Below are 18230 nucleotides of genomic sequence, written 5' to 3' on the forward strand. Positions count from 1 at the left end.
CTCGTGCTGAAAAAATCAACTTTTTGCAACTCGTTACATAAATAACTATTATTCAATGATTTTTTTCATTATACAACTCATTTGAGTTGCAAAATGATCATAATGCAACGCAAATGAGTTGCATAGCGAACATTATGCAACATTTTTTTCATTATGCAACTTATTTCAGTTGTATATTGTATTTTTTACGAATAATCAGACTTTGGCGACGAAATTGAACTCGCCCTAATATGGTACTAACCTAACATTTATGACACATTTTCGCCTTCTTTCCCCGATCCAGGCGAAACCAGCTGATTTTGTTATGAAAACATAAACAGCTGGTAGCCGAGAACAATAAGAATGAACGTAAACATCGGTGAACCAGCTGGTTTTGTTGTGTAAACATGACCAGCTGGTGGACCAAGAACAAAAAGACCTTGATGGTAAACATTGAGACGGCCGGCGAAAACTGTCACATTATCGGGCGAGTTGCAAAAACCCTGCGACTGAGATTGACAGCGAAATCGAAAGCGAAATATGAGTACGACGAAATTTATCGCATCAAAGTCTAAGTCGAAAAAAAAATCGCAATATAAATATACCGCATTTAGTTCACCACTGGACTGCGAACTGCGACTTCATAAGTGCGAAAATGTAAATAAAAGTGCGCGATTGCATCAAATCAGGTTGATGTCTTCGGCGCACTATTTCTTCAATCTATGGTGAACAAGTGCTCTGAAGACACCGAGTTGATTTGATGCAATCGCGCACTTTTATCAGCGTTTTCGCACTCGTGAAAACTAGTGCGATAGTCCAGTGGTGAACTAAATGCGCTATACTTCGGCGAACTTTTGTTGGGGATATTTGATTTCACATACCGACTTCGGTCTAAAATAAATCAATATTCATGTACAATAGTCCATTTTACGAGCCGATTTTATTAATGAATTTTGACAGGAGGTAGCGTCCAATAACCCGTGAAAATCAATATTGTCTATCCGGTTGGAATCAAGACCGATATTCAATCAAAAATTGTCATTTGCTTGGTCCACAAGTGTCGCAACTGTTTCGCATCTAGTGCGCTGTGTTGCTGACAACAAAGGGAAGGATGCGCACTACTTTTGGCATGATTATAAAACGTCGCGAGTTGGGTCGCGTCGCGACTTGATTGTGCGAAGTCCAGTTTGGTGGCGGCCCGACAATATCATCATCAACATTGTTGTCACTTCGTAAAATGGCTCATAGAATCCGTAGTCGCACGTCAAAACATTTTTCGCGTAAAATTCTTTTAAGTATCAAATAAACTCAGTCACAGGGTACACCGTGTTATCATCATAAAATCATCATCATTATCCTCATTATCAAATGTCACCAAAATTTGTTTTGATAATTTTACGGGCAGTTTTTAGTGAAATCTTTTCTCATTCTTTGTGGTTTAGATCGTTTTTATTGGAAAACAATTGCGCAAAGTTAATCCTGAGTATCAAAGTTAATCTTTCCATCAAGTTTCACAACCTTCCATGATGGAACAGGTAAGTGCTTTTTGAACTACAATCCACTGTTCCATGATTTTTACTGTAAACATATCGCCATCGTAGAATGATCCGGAGTCGGCCGATTCGTGCAGCATCACGGAAGAGGAAGTGGAACCAAAGCTCAAATATGTAAGACTAACGAACGATCTGAATAAGATCCTTAGCGAGGAAGCCGTCAGTTGCATCGCCGTCCATTCGAAAGTAAGAGTTCTAGCTAGCATCAAACACTCCTCAACAATGACCTGGATTAGTCATCGCCATTCAATAAATTTTCCGCTCATTGCAGTTCCTTTGCTTGGGTACCCACTGGGGACGGATTCACATGTTGGACCATCAGGGTAACCGAGTCATTACGGCGCTCAATATGGGCCTGCCGAACTATAATCCGCACACCCTGTCGGTGAACAAGATTTCGGTGGACAGCAAGGGCGAGCACATAGCGACCTGTTCCGACGATGGGATGATCATCATCGATGGCCTGTGCACGGATGAGAACAACCAGAAGCTAAAGCTGGATAAAGCGATCAAAGCGGTCGAGCTGGATCCGATGCACTACAGGTCCGGGTCGGGACGCCGTTTTCTGATAGGTGAGTTTATGATAAAATATCTCTGGTTTGAGATAAAGGGGAAGGAAGCAGATCTGGGATGAGATAAGGATATGGACATATGGCGATTACTTGAGAGCTAGTAATTTGTTGTTTTATTGTAAACAATAATTTTTTAGTTGCACAATTTCATTAGGCCAAGGATACTGGCATAGGCAACATTGTTGGGTAGTATCACAGCCCAACAAAAAATACAATTTCGGTGTTTATTGCAAAATTTAATATGTTTGGTCTAAATCTAAAACTTAGTCGAAATATGTAATTGTTAGTAGTAATGACATTCCATTATTGATTCCTCCCGGGATTCCTTTCTCATTATCATTTACAGGCGACAACAAGCTGATGATGTACGAGAAAACATTCCTCAAAGGGTTAAAGTCCACGATACTGAGCGACTCCGAAGGACCGGTCAGTGCAATCAAATGGAACGGCCAATTCATTGCATGGGCCAGTTCGCTGGGTGTCCACGTTTACGATTTGAACGAACGATGCTCGCTAGGACTGATCAAATGGGAAGAACCAAAAGCGTAAGTAGTGCCCTGCTGACTAAACACCACCAGATATTCTCGAACCTTTATGCTTTATGCACATTACAGAGGCAGACTGACAGACTTCCGTTGCAATCTGAACTGGTCCAATCAAACGACTCTGCTCATCGGATGGGTGGACACCATTCGGATATGTGTGATAAGAAAACGAAATCCCATAGAGGTGTCCAGTCGAAATCTCCCAGCGCACATCGTAGATCCCAGTGAGTATAGATGCTGAAGTAGGTTACGAACGTTAATAAATTATACCCATCTCATATCCATTCCAGTGTCAACATTCCAAACCGAGTTCTACGTTTGCGGTGTGGCGCCTTTGGAGTCCCATCAACTGGTCGTGCTGGGGTACTCGAAGGAGCGTGACTCGGAGACGAACAAAGCCCTACGGCCAATTTTGTGTGTTCTACAGTATAAAGCAAGTGATTATATTGAAATTTGCACCGACAGTCTCTCGATGAGGGGGTAATAATTTTCGTGATTAGATTTAATCTTAGTAATGATCTTAATTCGTTATCTTTACAGGCATCAAGAGTATAAGTGGGATGATTATCATCTGGATTGTCTAATAGAAGAAAACCAGTATTTTATAGTGTCGCCAAAGGATATTGTAGTGGCTACTTTATATGAAACGGATGATCGCGTGAAGTGGCTGCTAGAACACGGGTGAGTACTGAACATTTTTTTCTTCTCATACTGTAGTATCCTGAAAGTTACTCAATAGGGTTAGGTGGGGCACAATGAGCAGCTTAAGCATTTTATCTTCAAATTCAGACAATTAAGCAAAATTAATGTGGGATTTCAACTTATAATATTTAATTAATGTGCAATGTTGACGTTATACTAGAGTGGGTCAACGTTGTATAGAGAAAATCAAAATTTGATCGCATCACCCCGGAACAAAGCTTTTTCAATCTATATTAGCGTCCAAAACAACTGTGCAAAAATTTTTTTTTTGTCTAAAACCATGTAATTAATGACGTTGAAGCCTAGGATATGCCAAAAAACTTTGCCAAAGACCGCAAAGTGATCCGACGCTTGTGGAAAAAGTTATGTTCTAGGTAATTCATGTCAAAAATTCAGATTTTATTATTGATGTTATTCCTTTGCATGTTAAATGTTAAGCACCATCAGAGGATCTGCCCGTAATAACTTTTGTCAGATGTGTCGGACCACTTTGCGGTCTTCGGCAATTTTTTTGGCATATCCTAAGATACTACACAAGATTTGCGTATACATATTATAGCTTGTGTGTCCTCTCATTACACTTCGCTTGACTACCGTACTTGTGATCGATCGCGCGTGTGTTGTTTTGTTTACCTTCGTGGACTAGTATATCCGATACGAGGTGGGTTTGATTGACATTTTCGAACGAAACAGTTGAAAATTCTCGAAAACGAAATGTCTCTAGTATATGTTGTTCCTGTGCTGGTGATATCGGAGACATTCAAATAGAGTGTCAAGGCTTTTGTAAGGCAATCTTCCATCCAAGCTGCTGTGAATCACGCAACTCACTATAACAATCCGTTTCCGACATTCTTAGCAAACTGCAGTAGAATCACTTGGCATGATACGGGACAATACAGGCGACTGGCTCCGCCAAAGCTCCACTCCTCAATGAGGCAGCAACACACTCACCACAGACACTCACTGTCTCGCCATTGAGTTGTCCAAAAAATGTCTCACGAAACCTAATGCAAGCCTATCCAATACGTGAGAACAAAAGATGTTTACAAAGTTCTTACAGATAGATTAACACGGGAAATCTGAACACAAACCACTACCACACAGGAATTTGGATTGGTCAATGATGATTGCTGTCACCGATGCTCTTACTAGGGGAAGGACACGCAAGGGGAATATCACTAATCATTATTCACACCCCACAGCTGCTATGGAGTTGCTGCCGATACGTTCGAGGAAGTGATGAGACTCAATAAATTTATGTGGTTCTGTCCCTCGTGTAAGTCGCTTATGAAAGACATGCGTTTTCGGAATACATCTCGTGCCGTTTATGAAGTAGGTCAAAAGCATGCTCTCAACTCTCACAGCGATATTATGAAAAACTGGAAACCGAAATAATGGATGAACTTGGCCGAAATTCGAACCAACTTTGCGAAGCTGATCAATTCGAGTTCATGTACTCCGAAGTACTCTTAACGTATTGGGATTGATCCAAGGTTCACACGAAGTAGGAGACTGTTCAATACAACTGCTAAACCCACCATGGATAAGCAGCCGCCCTTGCTGCTAGGAACCGGTAGTACTCCTTCTCCGTCAATAGAAATCACCACTGTTCCACCGAATCAGCTTAAGTTTTGGCTGTACCTGTCGCGGATAGCGAGAGATGTGTCTGTTGAACAGGTCTGCGCCTTAGCTAAAAAACGCCTCGGTACCGAAGACGTTCAAATCGTCCGGCTCGTGGCCAAAGAAAGGGACATAAGCACAATGTCCTTCATTTCGTACAAAATTGGCATGAACTTGGAATTGAAATCTAAAGCTCTTTCTACATCGACGTGGCCGAAAGGTGTCCTAAACAGGGAATTCACCGACAACAGATTCGATGAAAAGTTTTGGCGCCCGGGTGCTGTATTGCACCAGAAGCCGTCGTTTTTATGGAATAAGCGAAATAATACCTTCATCACCCCGGGACGCACACTTGCCACAAGTCTCAAGGTAGCTCCTATTCCTCTTATCGCAGTCGAGCCCATTCCGCCAGCGATCACCTCGTGCGCTGTACCATCCGTTACTTCTAGTTTGACTTCAATAATAAAAGAACGTTCACCATCTCCAATCCTGACACCGGGACGCACACTTGCCATTAGCACTGAGGAAGCCACAATTCCTCTCACCGCAGTCGAGCCCTTCCCGCCTGTGACCATCAGCCGTCCCGGTCCTGTGCGTGAGTTGGAATAAGGGGTCTTACGAAACCGACTTCTAGGCAAGTGCGATTTGAAAACAAGAAATTCGCCTCTTGAACGTTTTTTCCATTTTCGAGGCCCCGGGATTTCCGGAACACGGTGTTGAATATAAGCGGATCCCGAAGGACGCTCGATTGTACGACCAATGGAGGATAACGACGGATAACGTGGGATCGAAAAGGGTTTTCAAGGCCTCAGCTAGGCGGGGTCCCCATGGTGCGGAGGTGATGGTCTTGCCAGAACTAGTGAATACCTTCCGATACCCGATGGCAGCTTCTTCCAAATCCAAGACAGCAAAGCGAGATCATCATGAAGGTGTATTGATCTGGTGGAATGAATAGTAACGTTGACCAATACCATATCGCGATCTCCGATGGGTGTTACGACATCATTGTTCTAACTGTAACGTGGTTGGACTGACGAACTCTCTCTGGACAGATTTTTGGTACGGAATACGAAGTTTGTCGCTGTGATTGTGGACCTCGAAACAGTCGCAAATCAACTGGTGGCAGCGTTTTAATAGCTACCAAAAGGATGTTCAAAACTAGAGTTTTGAGCAATGACGACTGGGATAGTGTAGAACAGCAATTGGCGTGTATCCAGCTTACAAATTGCAAAGTGTTTATGTGTGTTATCTTTGTGTCCCCGGATCGAACCCGTGACACCGCCTTAATCGACGCTCATTCCCGATCGTTAGCGGCGGTTATTGAAAAGGCTAATGCGGCCGACGAATTCATAATAATTGACGATTTCAACTTACCGGAAATCAATTGGAAATCGTCCTGCAATGGGTTTCTACACCCCGATCCCGGATCGATCTAAGTTGAATGTAGGTACATCCAAACTTTTAGATAGTTACAGCTCCGCCACGTTATGGCAAATCAATTACATTGTCAACGAAAATAGTCGCTGTCTTGATCTCTGTTTTGTGAGTGCTCGACATGTCGCCCCAGCTATTTCCATTGCTCCAGTCCCACTGGTCAAACATGTGACTCACCATCCTCCATTAGTCCTCACACTCGACGATCATTTTTTTTAAGCAAAATGATGACAGTCGCTCCCGTTTTTTACGTTGTAGCGCGTTTACCCATGAATTCAGCCTGATACTGCCCCACGAAGTCTGTTGCAAAATTTGAAAGAGTACCTTGTAGGCAGTGCTCAGTAGTGTAATCACGCGATAGTTCCCGCAATCCAACTTGTTGCCCTTGTTGTAGATAATATGGGACACATGATACCTTCCATCCACTGCTCCGGGAATATCTTCTTCTCCCAAATCTTTACAGTTGTGGCTAAGGCATAGGTCATATTCTTGGAGGCGGCGAAATCAATCAGTTGTAGGCTGTTGGGCGCTGGACTTTGCAATCGTTGGTCTGAACTCCTCCTCCTCCTCCTGGAATACCTGAGCGTTTAGGTCGCGTATGTTGCCGCAACTCTGGGACATAGATAGTATGTGATTAGCTCTCAATCACTCGCATGTGATTAGCTCCTAATCACTCGCATCATGAATCCTGTCCTGTTCAACACATCTCCTGCAGCGCTTGGAAGCGGGACACACGCTTATTACGTAGATCGGCGTGTATGCGGGTGCTCCCAATAAAGCTGAGAGATCGGCAGATTCACCTACCGAGTTTCCAACAAAAGCTCGTTTTTGTTTGCTGGGTCGTTGCTTTTGTTCTCGGTTCGTATTATGTATCTACTTGTGAACTTACCGTTGCATTTCTTTTCAAGACTGATTCGCAAGGTCGGACACCACCCCTTAGCTTTCTGGTTGGCCATAGTGCACAGTTTTTGAGATTGGAGTTCTTCGTCCAATGAATTTCTGATGCTATTTTCTCAACTTTAAGTAAACATAACAAGCCGAACTCGTTTTGAAAATATTATATTTAATAACTAATGGATTTTTCATTACGACTCTCTCTCTCTCTTATCTATGGGGGGAAACGATTGCTGCATCTACTTCGGTTATCTTCATCAATTAAGTATATTTACAAATCGTATCAGCCTTAATGTCTATACCGTTCAAAGCTGCATTACAGTAATAGATATCTAAATCGTTATATTGTAGGGGACGATTTTGCTGCACTTGCTTGCCATCACATTATTGTATTAAATAAACTAAAAACTAGGTGCTGGTCCGAAAGTAAAATACTGGTAAACGACTGTTTTGTTGCTTGCTACCTTCTCTCTACTACACAAACGTCTTGCAGCACTGGGATGGTGGGACGCTCCAATCATAAAAGTACTCTTTTGGACCCTGGGGCTGCGATGGTTGTTCCTCGTTGTGACACAGCTGGTGACCGTCGTAGATTTCCTTCATCTGGTGGGCCGTCCGTTTGTGGAGCACCAGATGGTAGGGTTGGCATTTCCGCGGCATCCAAGCCGTATCGAAGCGCACATCGTGCCGCCGATGGATGTTGCCGAACGGGGCCAGCCAAGTGCCTACAGCCATATCTTCGCTTTTGAACGCGCTGAGTGATAAGCCATAAGAGGCGATAAACGTGACAAGGTTTTTAGATAACACATAACCCCCTCCCAGAGCGTATGGGAGATAACGATCGCAAAGCTTATAATTGGATTCTTTCCATTGGCCGCGTTGTTGAACGGTGGCTGCCCCTTTGAAATAACCCCAGTATAGTTCTATCGGATTGTGATGTCTCGATCGTACCTGATGCAGCTTTTCGTAATAGCTGAGCAAGTCCTCCGATATCAAGTCCAACTTCAGATAGCTGTCGTCATCCACTTTCATCAAATACTTGAAATCGTACACTTTATCAATGTGAGTCATGCTCTGGATGATTTTCGTTGTCAAATTCCCATACGAATCTTGCAGATCCTCCAACTCCAAAACGTCATTGTACACTCGCTGTTCTTCGTAAATGGTTTTCCTTTCGCTCCGAGACAGTCCATACGTCCCTACAGCAAACAGCGTTTTCACCTTGAAATTAATCACTTTTATGTTTTTCACCTTCTTTAGCTGCCACCTCCGATAACCTTCCAGTAATTCCCGTTGCTTCTGGACACTCTCCATCAGCAGTTGTCCCGTTCCCTCCTCATACAGCGGCACATAGATCGCCTCCTCCTGGTAGCTCTCGTTCAACATCCGTGGCCTCAGATTCAAATAGGTTTCCCTGATGGCGTTCCGTCTTTCCACATTGCCCGGTGCGCTCACTATCAGCAACATAAGAAAATAGGAATTCTCCGGTTCGTACACCCGTGCCCCCATCGATTCGCACGTTTGTCGCGTTCCACCGATCAGCACCGTCAGGCACACACCGGCCAGGAAGCAGCAAAACAGCGGCACCATGCCGATGCAGGTCCGCTTGTGCAGATGTTGGTACCGCCCAATAGCCATTCTGCTGGTTCGGGTTGGCGGCGGCGGCGGAGGCGGCTTTCGACGAAGCTTGCTTGCGCTGTTGCTTCTGGGCCGTGTCGATGTTTGTGTTGCGCCAATTTTGAAGGTTCAGCTTGAAGATAAAGATTATTTATGATTAATAATATAAATAATTTACTTGATTTCAGATGAAATTGGAAATTTACCTACAATTTGTGAAGAAAGTTGAACAAGAACTGCATGTAGAATGTTTTGGTTTTTGACATCCACCGTGCATTCGCTGACAGTTGCATTTTTGTTTGCTTACCGAGGGGTTTGCCTGTAGTATTTTTTTTCTGACGGATGTAATCGATAAAAATAAATCTGTTGAATAGGACGTATTTTTTTCTGTGTGGTTCCCAAATATGCAGATTCATCGACCTATTCAAGTTGACAGTTCGATAATTATTTCCTTAGGAGAACTGTCAAGTTTAAGTGTTGAACTGTCAAATTTAAGTAAAAAATAATTATGCAATTCAGTATCATAATTTATATTTTTTTTAACTCATTTTAGTATCATAATGGCCATTTTGTCCGAACTAGTTCATTATGCAACTGAAAATAGTTGTATAATGAAAAATAGTTGTATAATGTTCATAATGCAACTCATTTGAGTTGCATTATGAACATTATGCAACTCATTTGAGTTGCATTATGAACATTATGCAACTCAAATGAGTTGCATTATGAAAAAAATCATTGTATAAAATTTTGTATGGAACTCGTTGCAAAAATCGCTTTTTTCAGCACTCTTCGTATTTATCCAACGAGGCTTGCCGACTCGTGCTGAAAAAATCAACTTTTTGCAACTCGTCACATAAATAACTATTTTAATTCGCCAATTGACACAGACCCTAAATAATCAATGTAATCACGATTCCTATGTACGATTACATAGTTTTGATGTAAAATAACAACAAGAACAAATCTTATGTGTACATCGTCCGATGTTCGATGTAATATTTATGCAACCGACGTATTGACCGGGTTGCAGCAGTTCAGATGTAATATTACACAACAGTTTTTTCTGTGTACGCAAAAAAATGAACCCTATATATTTGGAGATGAACCAGCCTCGGGCTGAAAATCTCCCTAATAAAGCTAATAATAATAACCCTGTATAATTATTATTTTAGTTTATATTGTATTTTTTACGAATAATCAGACTTTGACGACGAAATTTAACTCGCCCTAATATGGTACTAACCTAACATTTATGACATCTTTTCGCCTTCTTTCCCCGATTCAGGCGAAACCAGCTGATTTGTTATAAAAACATAAACAGTTGGTAGCTGAGAACAATGAGAATAAACGTAAACATCGGTAAACCAGCTGGTTTTGTTGTGTAAAATGACCAGCTGGTGGATCGAGAACAAAAGACCTTAATGGTAAATCTCAGATGGTAAACATTGAGACGGCCGGCGAAAACTGTCACACTATCGGGCGAGTTGCAAAAACCCTGTGACTGAGAGTGACAGCGAAATCGAAATTGAAATTTGAGTACGACGAAATTTATTGCATAAAAGTCTAAGGGGCGATTTCTTCACCTTGGCTTAAGCGTTAAGCCAGGTTTAACTGTATGGGTAAAATGCCCCACACAATGCATACGTTTGCGTATGCGTGACAGTAGTTTGACACATTTCCCATGGGAAAACTGTCAAAAAAACGCAAACCTCGACGGAACGGACGCTATGTGTTCCAGGCTTAAGGTTAAGCCACAGAGAACAGACATCCAGGCTAGAACAAATTTCATTCGGAAAGTTGTGTAAGTATTTGAATCTTTACTTGAGTAAGGTTGCAAACCAATACACGATGACAACACTAACGCCACCAAACACCATATTGCCACAGTCAGTGGTGAATTGAAACATTTCAAGTGGTGAATTAAATTAGTATGGGAAATTAACCGATTGCAGCGCCACGCTATTGCCACTTGTGTTGCCGATTTCAAATGGCCGTTAAATTCCTTACACAGTTTCGGAACTGGACTTGGATGTCTGTTCTCTGTGGTTAAGCCGAGGTGAAGAAATTGGCCCTAAGTCGAAAAAAAAATCGCTATTGATTGATGCACCAAGCGAAAAGAAGAAGAAGTTTTGACATCCAAGCGGTGTGCCGTCGATTAGATCCTCGTCGCTGATTGGTCGATGGATGTAAACGGCACACCGCTTGGATGTCAAAATTCTTCTTCTTACCGCTTGGTGCATCAATCAATAAAAGTGATGCTTTTTATTGCGATTTTTTTTACTGATTAGACTTCAGTGCAATAAATTTCGTCCTTCTCCGATTTCGCTATCGATTTCGCTGTCGCTCTTTGTGGCCACCCTTTAGCAATTCGCTCGATTTTATGACAGCGTTCGCCCGCCGACGCAATGTTTACCATTGGTTCTCATTGTTCTCGGACTACCAGCTGGTCATGTTTACACAACAAAATCAGCTGGTCTTCCGATGTTTACGTTCATCCTGATTGTTCTCTTGCTACCAGCTGCTTATGTTGTCATAACAAAATCAGCTGCTTTCGCCTGGATCAGGGTCGGAAGGCGAAAAGCTTTTGAAAATGACTGATGAGCACGATTTTTAGGCGAGTTCAATTTCGTCATGAAAGTCTGATCATTCGTAAAAAATACAATAAATACTTTGATTTTTTTTTTGGTCGTTACACATTGTAACTTTTGAACATTGGTTCGCCCCTCGAAATGCATCTCTTGTTTCACTGTTGATAAGCAGAAAAATGCATCTTATGTGAAGAGCTTCGTAAACACTGTGGAACGATTGCTTACAGTTTTATTATGAATATTGAAATTACTCGGACTTTACAATGAATCATTGTGGCGTGGTATCGTGTTTAAACAGAAAAGGTGATAAAAGATATAAATTTTTTACCTTTCCTTCCGATCCAGACAGGTAAGTAAGCGTAACTCTAGTTCCTTTCTATACTCATAACAACATTAAATTTTAGATGCGCTCAATGGGTTGAATTTTGCCATTGTCCCGAGATCACCGAACGTTTTACAGCTACCGGTCCGTATGGAATGTCCAAGTATGTCATCTGTTCGCAGCACTTCGACCCTTCGATGGTAGCGGAAGTTATCGGTAGGAGAGTTACGCTTTTTCCGGGGGCCGTTCCAAATCGAATCGGAAAAACGCACATGACACGAAAGATGCTGCTCGAGAAAGGATTCGACTTGGAGGCAGAGCCTGAAGCTCTTCTTGATCCGCCTCATATCGATACGGTACTGGTCGAAATGCTCGAACCGCATGAAATGGAACGAGAATCAGCCGGAGACGGTGCAAACTTTGAATTCATACGACTGAAATCGGACGATCAGCAGTTTCAATTTGAGAATGGGTTCAAGCAGGAGTTTGTAGAACCCGTTGAGGTACAAACGAGTGTACCTAAAAAACAGTGCAAAATTTGTTCGAACTTTAAACCGCGCTATGAGCACGAAGTAAAGAAAAACAAACGCCTCCAAAATCTAATCGAGCATAATAAAAAGAAACTGGCAAACACGACAACAAAATTGCAAAAGATGCACGATCGGATCACGTTACGGAAGGTGAGACGGGACGAACTGAAGAGGAAGTATGCGGAGTTGAAAAAGCAACTTGCTAAAGGAACACTTGAAATGCAGCAGGAATCGATAACGGTGGAGAGCGACGAAGAGGAGGACGAGGGAAGTTTCGACGAGTTGACAGCGTGGTGGTAGATTTACTTGCTTCGTTGCAGTTTGTCTTACATTGATGAAGTCACGCTAAATCGTTGAATAAAATGTTACCTAGTAAGAGAATTGACTAAATATAACTCGAAGCTAACACAAGCACCCGTTATTGGGATTACTCATTAAATAAATAACAATCTCGACTAAGTGATGGTTATTTTAATAGCAACTTAAACATACCAAGTAATAACACGTTAAAACACAAAATTTTGTTCTTCTTCATCACTTGAGACCAAATCCACCGTTATGTGGTGTTCCTTCGCTAGCCTTCGTAATTTATCTTTCGCCCTTTTGATACTGTCGTTTACTATATGGAGTGCTCTTTGCTTCTGTCGGTACGGTTTCCTAAGTTTCACTATCTTCTTTTTGGTATCATCCAATTCCTCCACTAAACCTACGGCCCGTGATCGCTCTGCGTAGAATTTAGGTTCAAATTCACTTTTCACTTCGCACTGGCAGTCAAATACACTCGGGTGGATGATCCCGCTGACTGCCGCAGTGGGCAAACTTGATTGATTGGCATCACACGCAGGTGGTTGGGTTGGTTGCACGTTTGCTGGCTCAGCATCGGGTGGTTCTACAGCTTCATCTAGTTCTTCCTGGAGCACTTCTACGGTCATGTGATCTTCTTCACACTGTTCGGACTCTTCGGGGACCAGATCACTGTACTCCGGTATCTGATTGGCCTTTTTGAAGCTTGACACCAACATCGGATGCCCGGCGATGATGGTTGGGACACTTCCTTTGTAAATGCTGTGAAATATTGGGATGTTTTATTCTGTTTTACAAAATCTGAAACTTTTGGCTAATTTACCCCTGTGCATTGTTCCTGGGACTCACGAAACACGGCTTCGCAAAGTGATCCGAACAGACACAAAACGAGGAACTTCGCAGTTTAGCAACGCCCTGCAGGACCAGCATTTCGTTGATCTGGTCTGATCTGCAAAATTCAACCCATTTTTCACACCTGCAATAGTTTATAAGAAAATTATTATAAAAAAAAAACATATTTATTCATAAGAGATAGATTTCTGGTATTTTATTCTATTCATTACTTACAAGGCAGGATCGGCAGGAAATCTGTACATGGATACGTTGTCATTTTTGTTGGAGTCCCTATTTGCACAGGAAAATACCGCACAACTACGACGCATTCCACTAAATATAAAATCTTCAAATTATCGAAAAAGGCGAAAAACAAACAAGGATTTAAAATTTCTTGAATTTTACGTCGCGCTTCTCCCTTTTTGGCACAGACCTACTGGTCCATATCGTACACGGAGAAACAGAAAAACTCAAAATTAGGTACTTTTAAACTCAATTTTGAGTTCTTTTTCATCTCCCTTTTCATGCGCTCTTTCTGTTGTTGTCAGAGAGTGAAGAGAGAAACAGCCCAACTTTTGCAGTTCCGTGCGTCAAGCCAAAATTGAGTTTCTAGCACAGTACTCAAATTTGAGTGAATACAACCTAGTCAAAATTTCGGTTGGGTGGAAAAAACTTAAAATTAGGTATTTTTTTCACATGGAAGTAAGCGGGAACAACCCAACAAAAACATCGATTCCATCAACTCAAAATTGGCTTGACGCACGCAACCCCGAAGTTGGGTGGAAAGAACTTACTTTTGGGTAGTTTCGTCTCTCCGTGTACGTCGCGCTTGTTGTTGTTTGTTTCGTGCGTCTTGCAAAATTTTGTTTTGTTTCCGATTTGTCAAAGTGTTGGGATCGTGTTTGCAAATGCAGCGATTTGAGCTGCATCAAGCGCAAGGGGTTTCCAACCAAATTGAATACGTAATCACCGAGTATCACCATCCACACGTAGAGAAATAAATTGTAAACATAATTAAATTTTAGTTCAAACCAACCGATTTTTCAGTTTACGACAAACTGATTTCCAGTTTCAACTGAACTGTTGCATTGTTTGAAAATACAAATATTTCCATTTGACGAAATTTTTGACAGTTTGTTAGAACAAACAGAGATTTCAACGTAAAAAGACAGATTGTTTATTTAGATGAAACAATCGTTTTACGATCCATACATCACAAATTGTCAAAATGTTTACTGTGACATCGTAGGGTAGGTAATCAAAATTTGAACCAAATAGGAGGCAATCAGTGAAGTACTAGATTGAAAGTAGTGAGCTGGATTTTTGTATGGTGAGATGATCGATTCTCCATTTCTGCAATGAAATGGTGCAAACAGCGTGGGTTATATGATTTCTTGCCTAATTTGATGCTGATTGAGCAAAAGTTTGGATTAATGTGTTGTTGTATTATTTATTTCTAGAAACTTCAACAACACAGTTACCCAAGCTTCTGCTCAAACAGCATCAAATTAGACAAGAAATCATATAACCCACGCTGTTTGCACCATTTCATTGCAGAAATGGAGAATCGATCATCTCACCATACAAAAATCCAGCTCACTACTTTCAATCTAGTACTTCACTGATTGCCTCCTATTGCGGCTTTCTGAAGCAGTGCAAATTTTAAGTGATTTTTTCTCCCACATGGAAATAATTTACTACGGCAAAATCGTATGTACATGAAAGCCACGGGTATAAGCTTTCTGTTAAATGGTAAAAAATTGTATTTGCACCGAATTTCATTGAAATATTTGATGTTTCATCAACAATGATTTTAATCTTAATTTGAACCATCGTAATCATAATTTGAACCATTTATTTTAATCTTAATTTGAACTACTGGCGGCAGCAGCTCGAGCAACTCAAAAAATAGCCAATTCCATGCTAAACAATGAAAAATCACATGAATCTGCTAATTCTCATACCTATTTTTCATTAGGCAGTGGAATCCCAACTCAGAATGTTCGAAATTCTTTAGGAATTTGGAAACTAAATTTGGAATTTTTCATCCCCCAAGAGTAAACAAAGCAACCACTAGCGCAATCTACAGGCCAACACTAGAAGCTCACCCCCGTTTACTAGTTCAAATTTAGATTACAAATGGTTCAACTTAAGATAACATTCTCCAAGTAAGAATCACTTAAATTTGATAATTTTATGACAAATAATGCGGAATATTATTCGGTTGGTCGATTCTACGATAAATAAGCTTTCATTTGACGTGTTCACATATTGCGTGTGATACAATGCATGAGCTGTACGCTCGGCTGTACGAGTGCACCGAAAATGTGCTTTCTCTGGGGGGGAAATGGGTGAAATCACAGTGATTTTTCATTTGCCTGTTTTCCATGACAAAAACGCTTTTTTCAATGCCTTCAAAGTCCATGTTATCAGGTTATATTACGGAAAGCTGTTTAACATCTTTCTCGGGACAATATTCGCCTGAGAAGTACTTCGTTTTAATGAATTTTGAAATGGTTCAAATTAAGATTACAATTTGACTAGTTCAACGTTTGATTTCTTACCCTAATAATTTCAAGAGAATCGAAACAAAGAGAGCCTCTCTTTTGCAGATTGGACCTTTAGATACAGGGGATAGACAAAATGATCGGGACAGGCAAAATTTTCACTTTTCGAAAAATGCCCCATTAGCTGTAACTTTTCGAAAAATGCATCAAATATTCTCACATTTTCACTGAAAGTTGATCAACTTGTTGTGTATCAGTGGACAAAATTTGGAAAAAGTTCGGGCTATTCTGCACGAAAACGGTCTAGGACTGTACCACCTACGTATTTGTGCGACTCGCTTAATGCTAATGCTAATGCTAGAGGTTTTAGAAGGCATGAAATGATTAATGGGTTTTGTGCATGATAATCATTTAAAATTTTCCTTAACTATTTATTTCAGAAAGTTCGAAGAAGCCATGGAGGTGATCGCAAAACATGGCGGCAAGTACTCGCTCGCCAACGTCGCTCGCCTATACCTGGACCATCTACTGTCGTTGAAGCAGTTCGACGATGCCGCCAAACTGTGTCTGCGTGCCTTCCAAAACAATACGCAACTGTGGGAGGAAGAGGTGTACAAGTTTGTCAAGGTGAAACAGCTCCGCTCGGTAAGCGGTTACCTTCCACGGTCAGCAGAGTGTAGACTGAACCCGCACGTGTACGAAATGGTTCTGTATGAGTACCTTCAGCTGGATCCCGACGGATTTTTGCATATTGTCAAAGAGTGGGAACCATGGTTGTACAATACTAAGGCAGTGATCAATGCGATCAATGACCATTTTAACAAAAAGGACGCGAATATCCTGCTGGAAGCGCTAGCTATATTGTATTCTCACGAGAAGGAGTACGACAAAGCGTTAACGATGTATTTAAAGTAAGTATATTCTATATTGCATGAATGAATAACACAAGGATCTCTTTGGGACTACACCTAGAACTTCCTAGGTATTTCTTAGGGATTGTAGCAATGAAATATTCATTTTTTACTGTTTCTCTAGGCTTCAACACAAGGATGTATTCGAGCTTATCAGGAATCACAACCTTTACTCAGTCATCAAGGATACGATAGTGCAATTAATCGAACTAGATAGTGATAAAGCAATCGCCATGCTGCTAGAAAAGAACAAGATTCCCGCGGAAGACGTTGTAAAGGAGCTGGAAAGTCGAGAGGACTACTTGTATCGGTATCTGGATGCGTACGATAAGACGGACAATTCAGGAAAATTCCATTGGAAGCTAGTCACTCTCTACGCAAAGTACGACCCCAGCAAGTTGCTCTCGTTTCTCAAGCGATCGAACAACTACCCGATACAGGAAGCGTTCGATATTTGCAAACAGAAGCTGTTCTACCCGGAAATGGTTTACTTGCTGGGCCGAATGGGCAACACCCGCGAGGCGCTATCGATCATCATCCACAAGTTGGAAGACATTCAGATGGCGATCGATTTCTGTAAGGAGCATGATGATATGGACCTTTGGAACGATCTGATCAACGAATCCGTCGATAATCCGTACATCATGACAAAGCTATTGGACGGTATAGCCGGCTTCATCAATCCGGAAATACTGGTGAACAAAATCAAAAAGGGCCAGGAAATTCCAGGGCTGAAAAACTCGATAATAAAAATGCTGTGCGGTTTCAGCCTGCAGGTTTCCATACAGCACGGTTGTAATCAGATTTTAGTTACTGACTACTTCAACATGCACGAACGGCTGGCCAAGGTGCAACAGGGCGCGCTACCAATAACCGGGGAGAATACCTGTGGCCTGTGTCGAAGGGATATCATCGTTAAGGGTGAGTCAATTTAGTCTTTCGAGGAAATCTAAGTCTATAAATCATTGCTCCAATAACACTCTGTTCTCCACCACAGATCCTCCTCGAACAGAAACCGACATAGTGGTGTTCAACTGTCGGCACTATTTCCACGAAAATTGTTTGCCCGACAAGTACAATACGGACTATTGCACAGTATGCAAATCGCGTAAACCGTGAGGATAGGCTATAGTTTCGGTACGATTTCAAGAATAATAGTTACTAGAGATCGTGTCCGGTTTTGTATGTTACTGTGTAAATCTAGTTAGAAAACGTGATGTAGCTTTTCGCTGTTTTATAATTTTTAAAGTATGCATATTTATTTTTATATATAAAATACTCACAAAGAGAAATTTAAGCTTTTGCCTGATTGTAGT

At 41.5% G+C, this 18230-nt stretch overlaps 4 protein-coding genes across 6 annotated transcripts in view; 2 read left to right on the plus strand and 2 right to left on the minus strand.

The window, feature by feature from the left end:
- The first annotated feature begins 1355 nt into the window (after window positions 1–1355).
- LOC109409255 (vacuolar protein sorting-associated protein 41 homolog) overlaps window positions 1356–18230 on the plus strand; it is a 48299-nt gene continuing 31424 nt past the window's right edge. The window contains exons 1-10 of the mRNA XM_062847880.1: window positions 1356–1514; window positions 1581–1718; window positions 1804–2104; window positions 2451–2649; window positions 2719–2873; window positions 2940–3129; window positions 3190–3330; window positions 16444–16914; window positions 17039–17835; window positions 17912–18029. Coding sequence (XP_062703864.1) covers window positions 1503–1514; window positions 1581–1718; window positions 1804–2104; window positions 2451–2649; window positions 2719–2873; window positions 2940–3129; window positions 3190–3330; window positions 16444–16914; window positions 17039–17835; window positions 17912–18029 — 2522 coding nt within the window. The 5' untranslated portion in view covers window positions 1356–1502. The remainder of the gene's footprint in view (window positions 1515–1580; window positions 1719–1803; window positions 2105–2450; window positions 2650–2718; window positions 2874–2939; window positions 3130–3189; window positions 3331–16443; window positions 16915–17038; window positions 17836–17911; window positions 18030–18230) is intronic.
- On the minus strand, window positions 7448–9260 carry LOC109419591 (beta-1,3-galactosyltransferase 6). 2 transcript variants are annotated; one of them, XM_019693819.3, is made up of 2 exons: window positions 9127–9260; window positions 7448–9049 (listed from the first exon to the last, which is right to left on the minus strand). In XM_019693819.3, exon 2 carries the CDS (start codon window positions 8935–8937, stop codon window positions 7774–7776), a length of 1164 nt encoding a protein of 387 aa, XP_019549364.3. In that variant the 5' UTR covers window positions 8938–9049; window positions 9127–9260; the 3' UTR covers window positions 7448–7773. The 2 variants fall into 2 exon arrangements, with proteins under 2 accessions (XP_019549364.3, XP_019549363.3); XM_019693818.3 differs by having other exon boundaries at window positions 9123–9260.
- Window positions 11631–12818, plus strand: LOC109419593 (uncharacterized). The gene is made up of 2 exons (XM_019693821.3): window positions 11631–11856; window positions 11912–12818. Exons 1-2 carry the CDS (start codon window positions 11771–11773, stop codon window positions 12657–12659), a joined length of 834 nt encoding a protein of 277 aa, XP_019549366.3. The 5' UTR covers window positions 11631–11770; the 3' UTR covers window positions 12660–12818.
- On the minus strand, window positions 12816–14414 carry LOC109409260 (THAP domain-containing protein 3). Of its 2 annotated transcripts, XM_062847745.1 has the most exons (4): window positions 14316–14414; window positions 13731–13898; window positions 13486–13638; window positions 12816–13424 (listed from the first exon to the last, which is right to left on the minus strand). In XM_062847745.1, the coding sequence occupies exons 2-4, from the start codon at window positions 13823–13825 to the stop codon at window positions 12866–12868; spliced, it is 807 nt and encodes a 268-aa protein (XP_062703729.1). In that variant the 5' UTR covers window positions 13826–13898; window positions 14316–14414; the 3' UTR covers window positions 12816–12865. The 2 variants fall into 2 exon arrangements, with proteins under 2 accessions (XP_062703729.1, XP_019538223.2); XM_019682678.3 differs by lacking the exon at window positions 14316–14414 and having other exon boundaries at window positions 13731–14260.

The sequence above is a fragment of the Aedes albopictus genome, chromosome 2 (assembly GCF_035046485.1).
Source record: "Aedes albopictus strain Foshan chromosome 2, AalbF5, whole genome shotgun sequence".
Classification (NCBI taxonomy): domain Eukaryota; kingdom Metazoa; phylum Arthropoda; class Insecta; order Diptera; family Culicidae; genus Aedes; species Aedes albopictus.

Bases quoted from the DNA above. Each gene is read 5' to 3' on its own strand.
- LOC109419593 (XM_019693821.3), top strand. From the start codon at position 11,771: ATGAATCATTGTGGCGTGGTATCGTGTTTAAACAGAAAAGGTGATAAA. The intron at 11,857-11,911 runs GTAAGTAAGCGT...ATTAAATTTTAG, and splicing joins TTTCCTTCCGATCCAGACAG to ATGCGCTCAATGGGTTGAAT.
- LOC109409260 (XM_062847745.1), bottom strand. From the start codon at position 13,825: ATGCGTCGTAGTTGTGCGGTATTTTCCTGTGCAAATAGGGACTCCAAC. The intron at 13,639-13,730 runs GTAAGTAATGAA...AAACTATTGCAG, and splicing joins TTTCCTGCCGATCCTGCCTT to GTGTGAAAAATGGGTTGAAT. The intron at 13,425-13,485 runs GTAAATTAGCCA...AATATTTCACAG, and splicing joins CCCAGGAACAATGCACAGGG to CATTTACAAAGGAAGTGTCC.
- LOC109419591 (XM_019693819.3), bottom strand. From the start codon at position 8,937: ATGGCTATTGGGCGGTACCAACATCTGCACAAGCGGACCTGCATCGGC.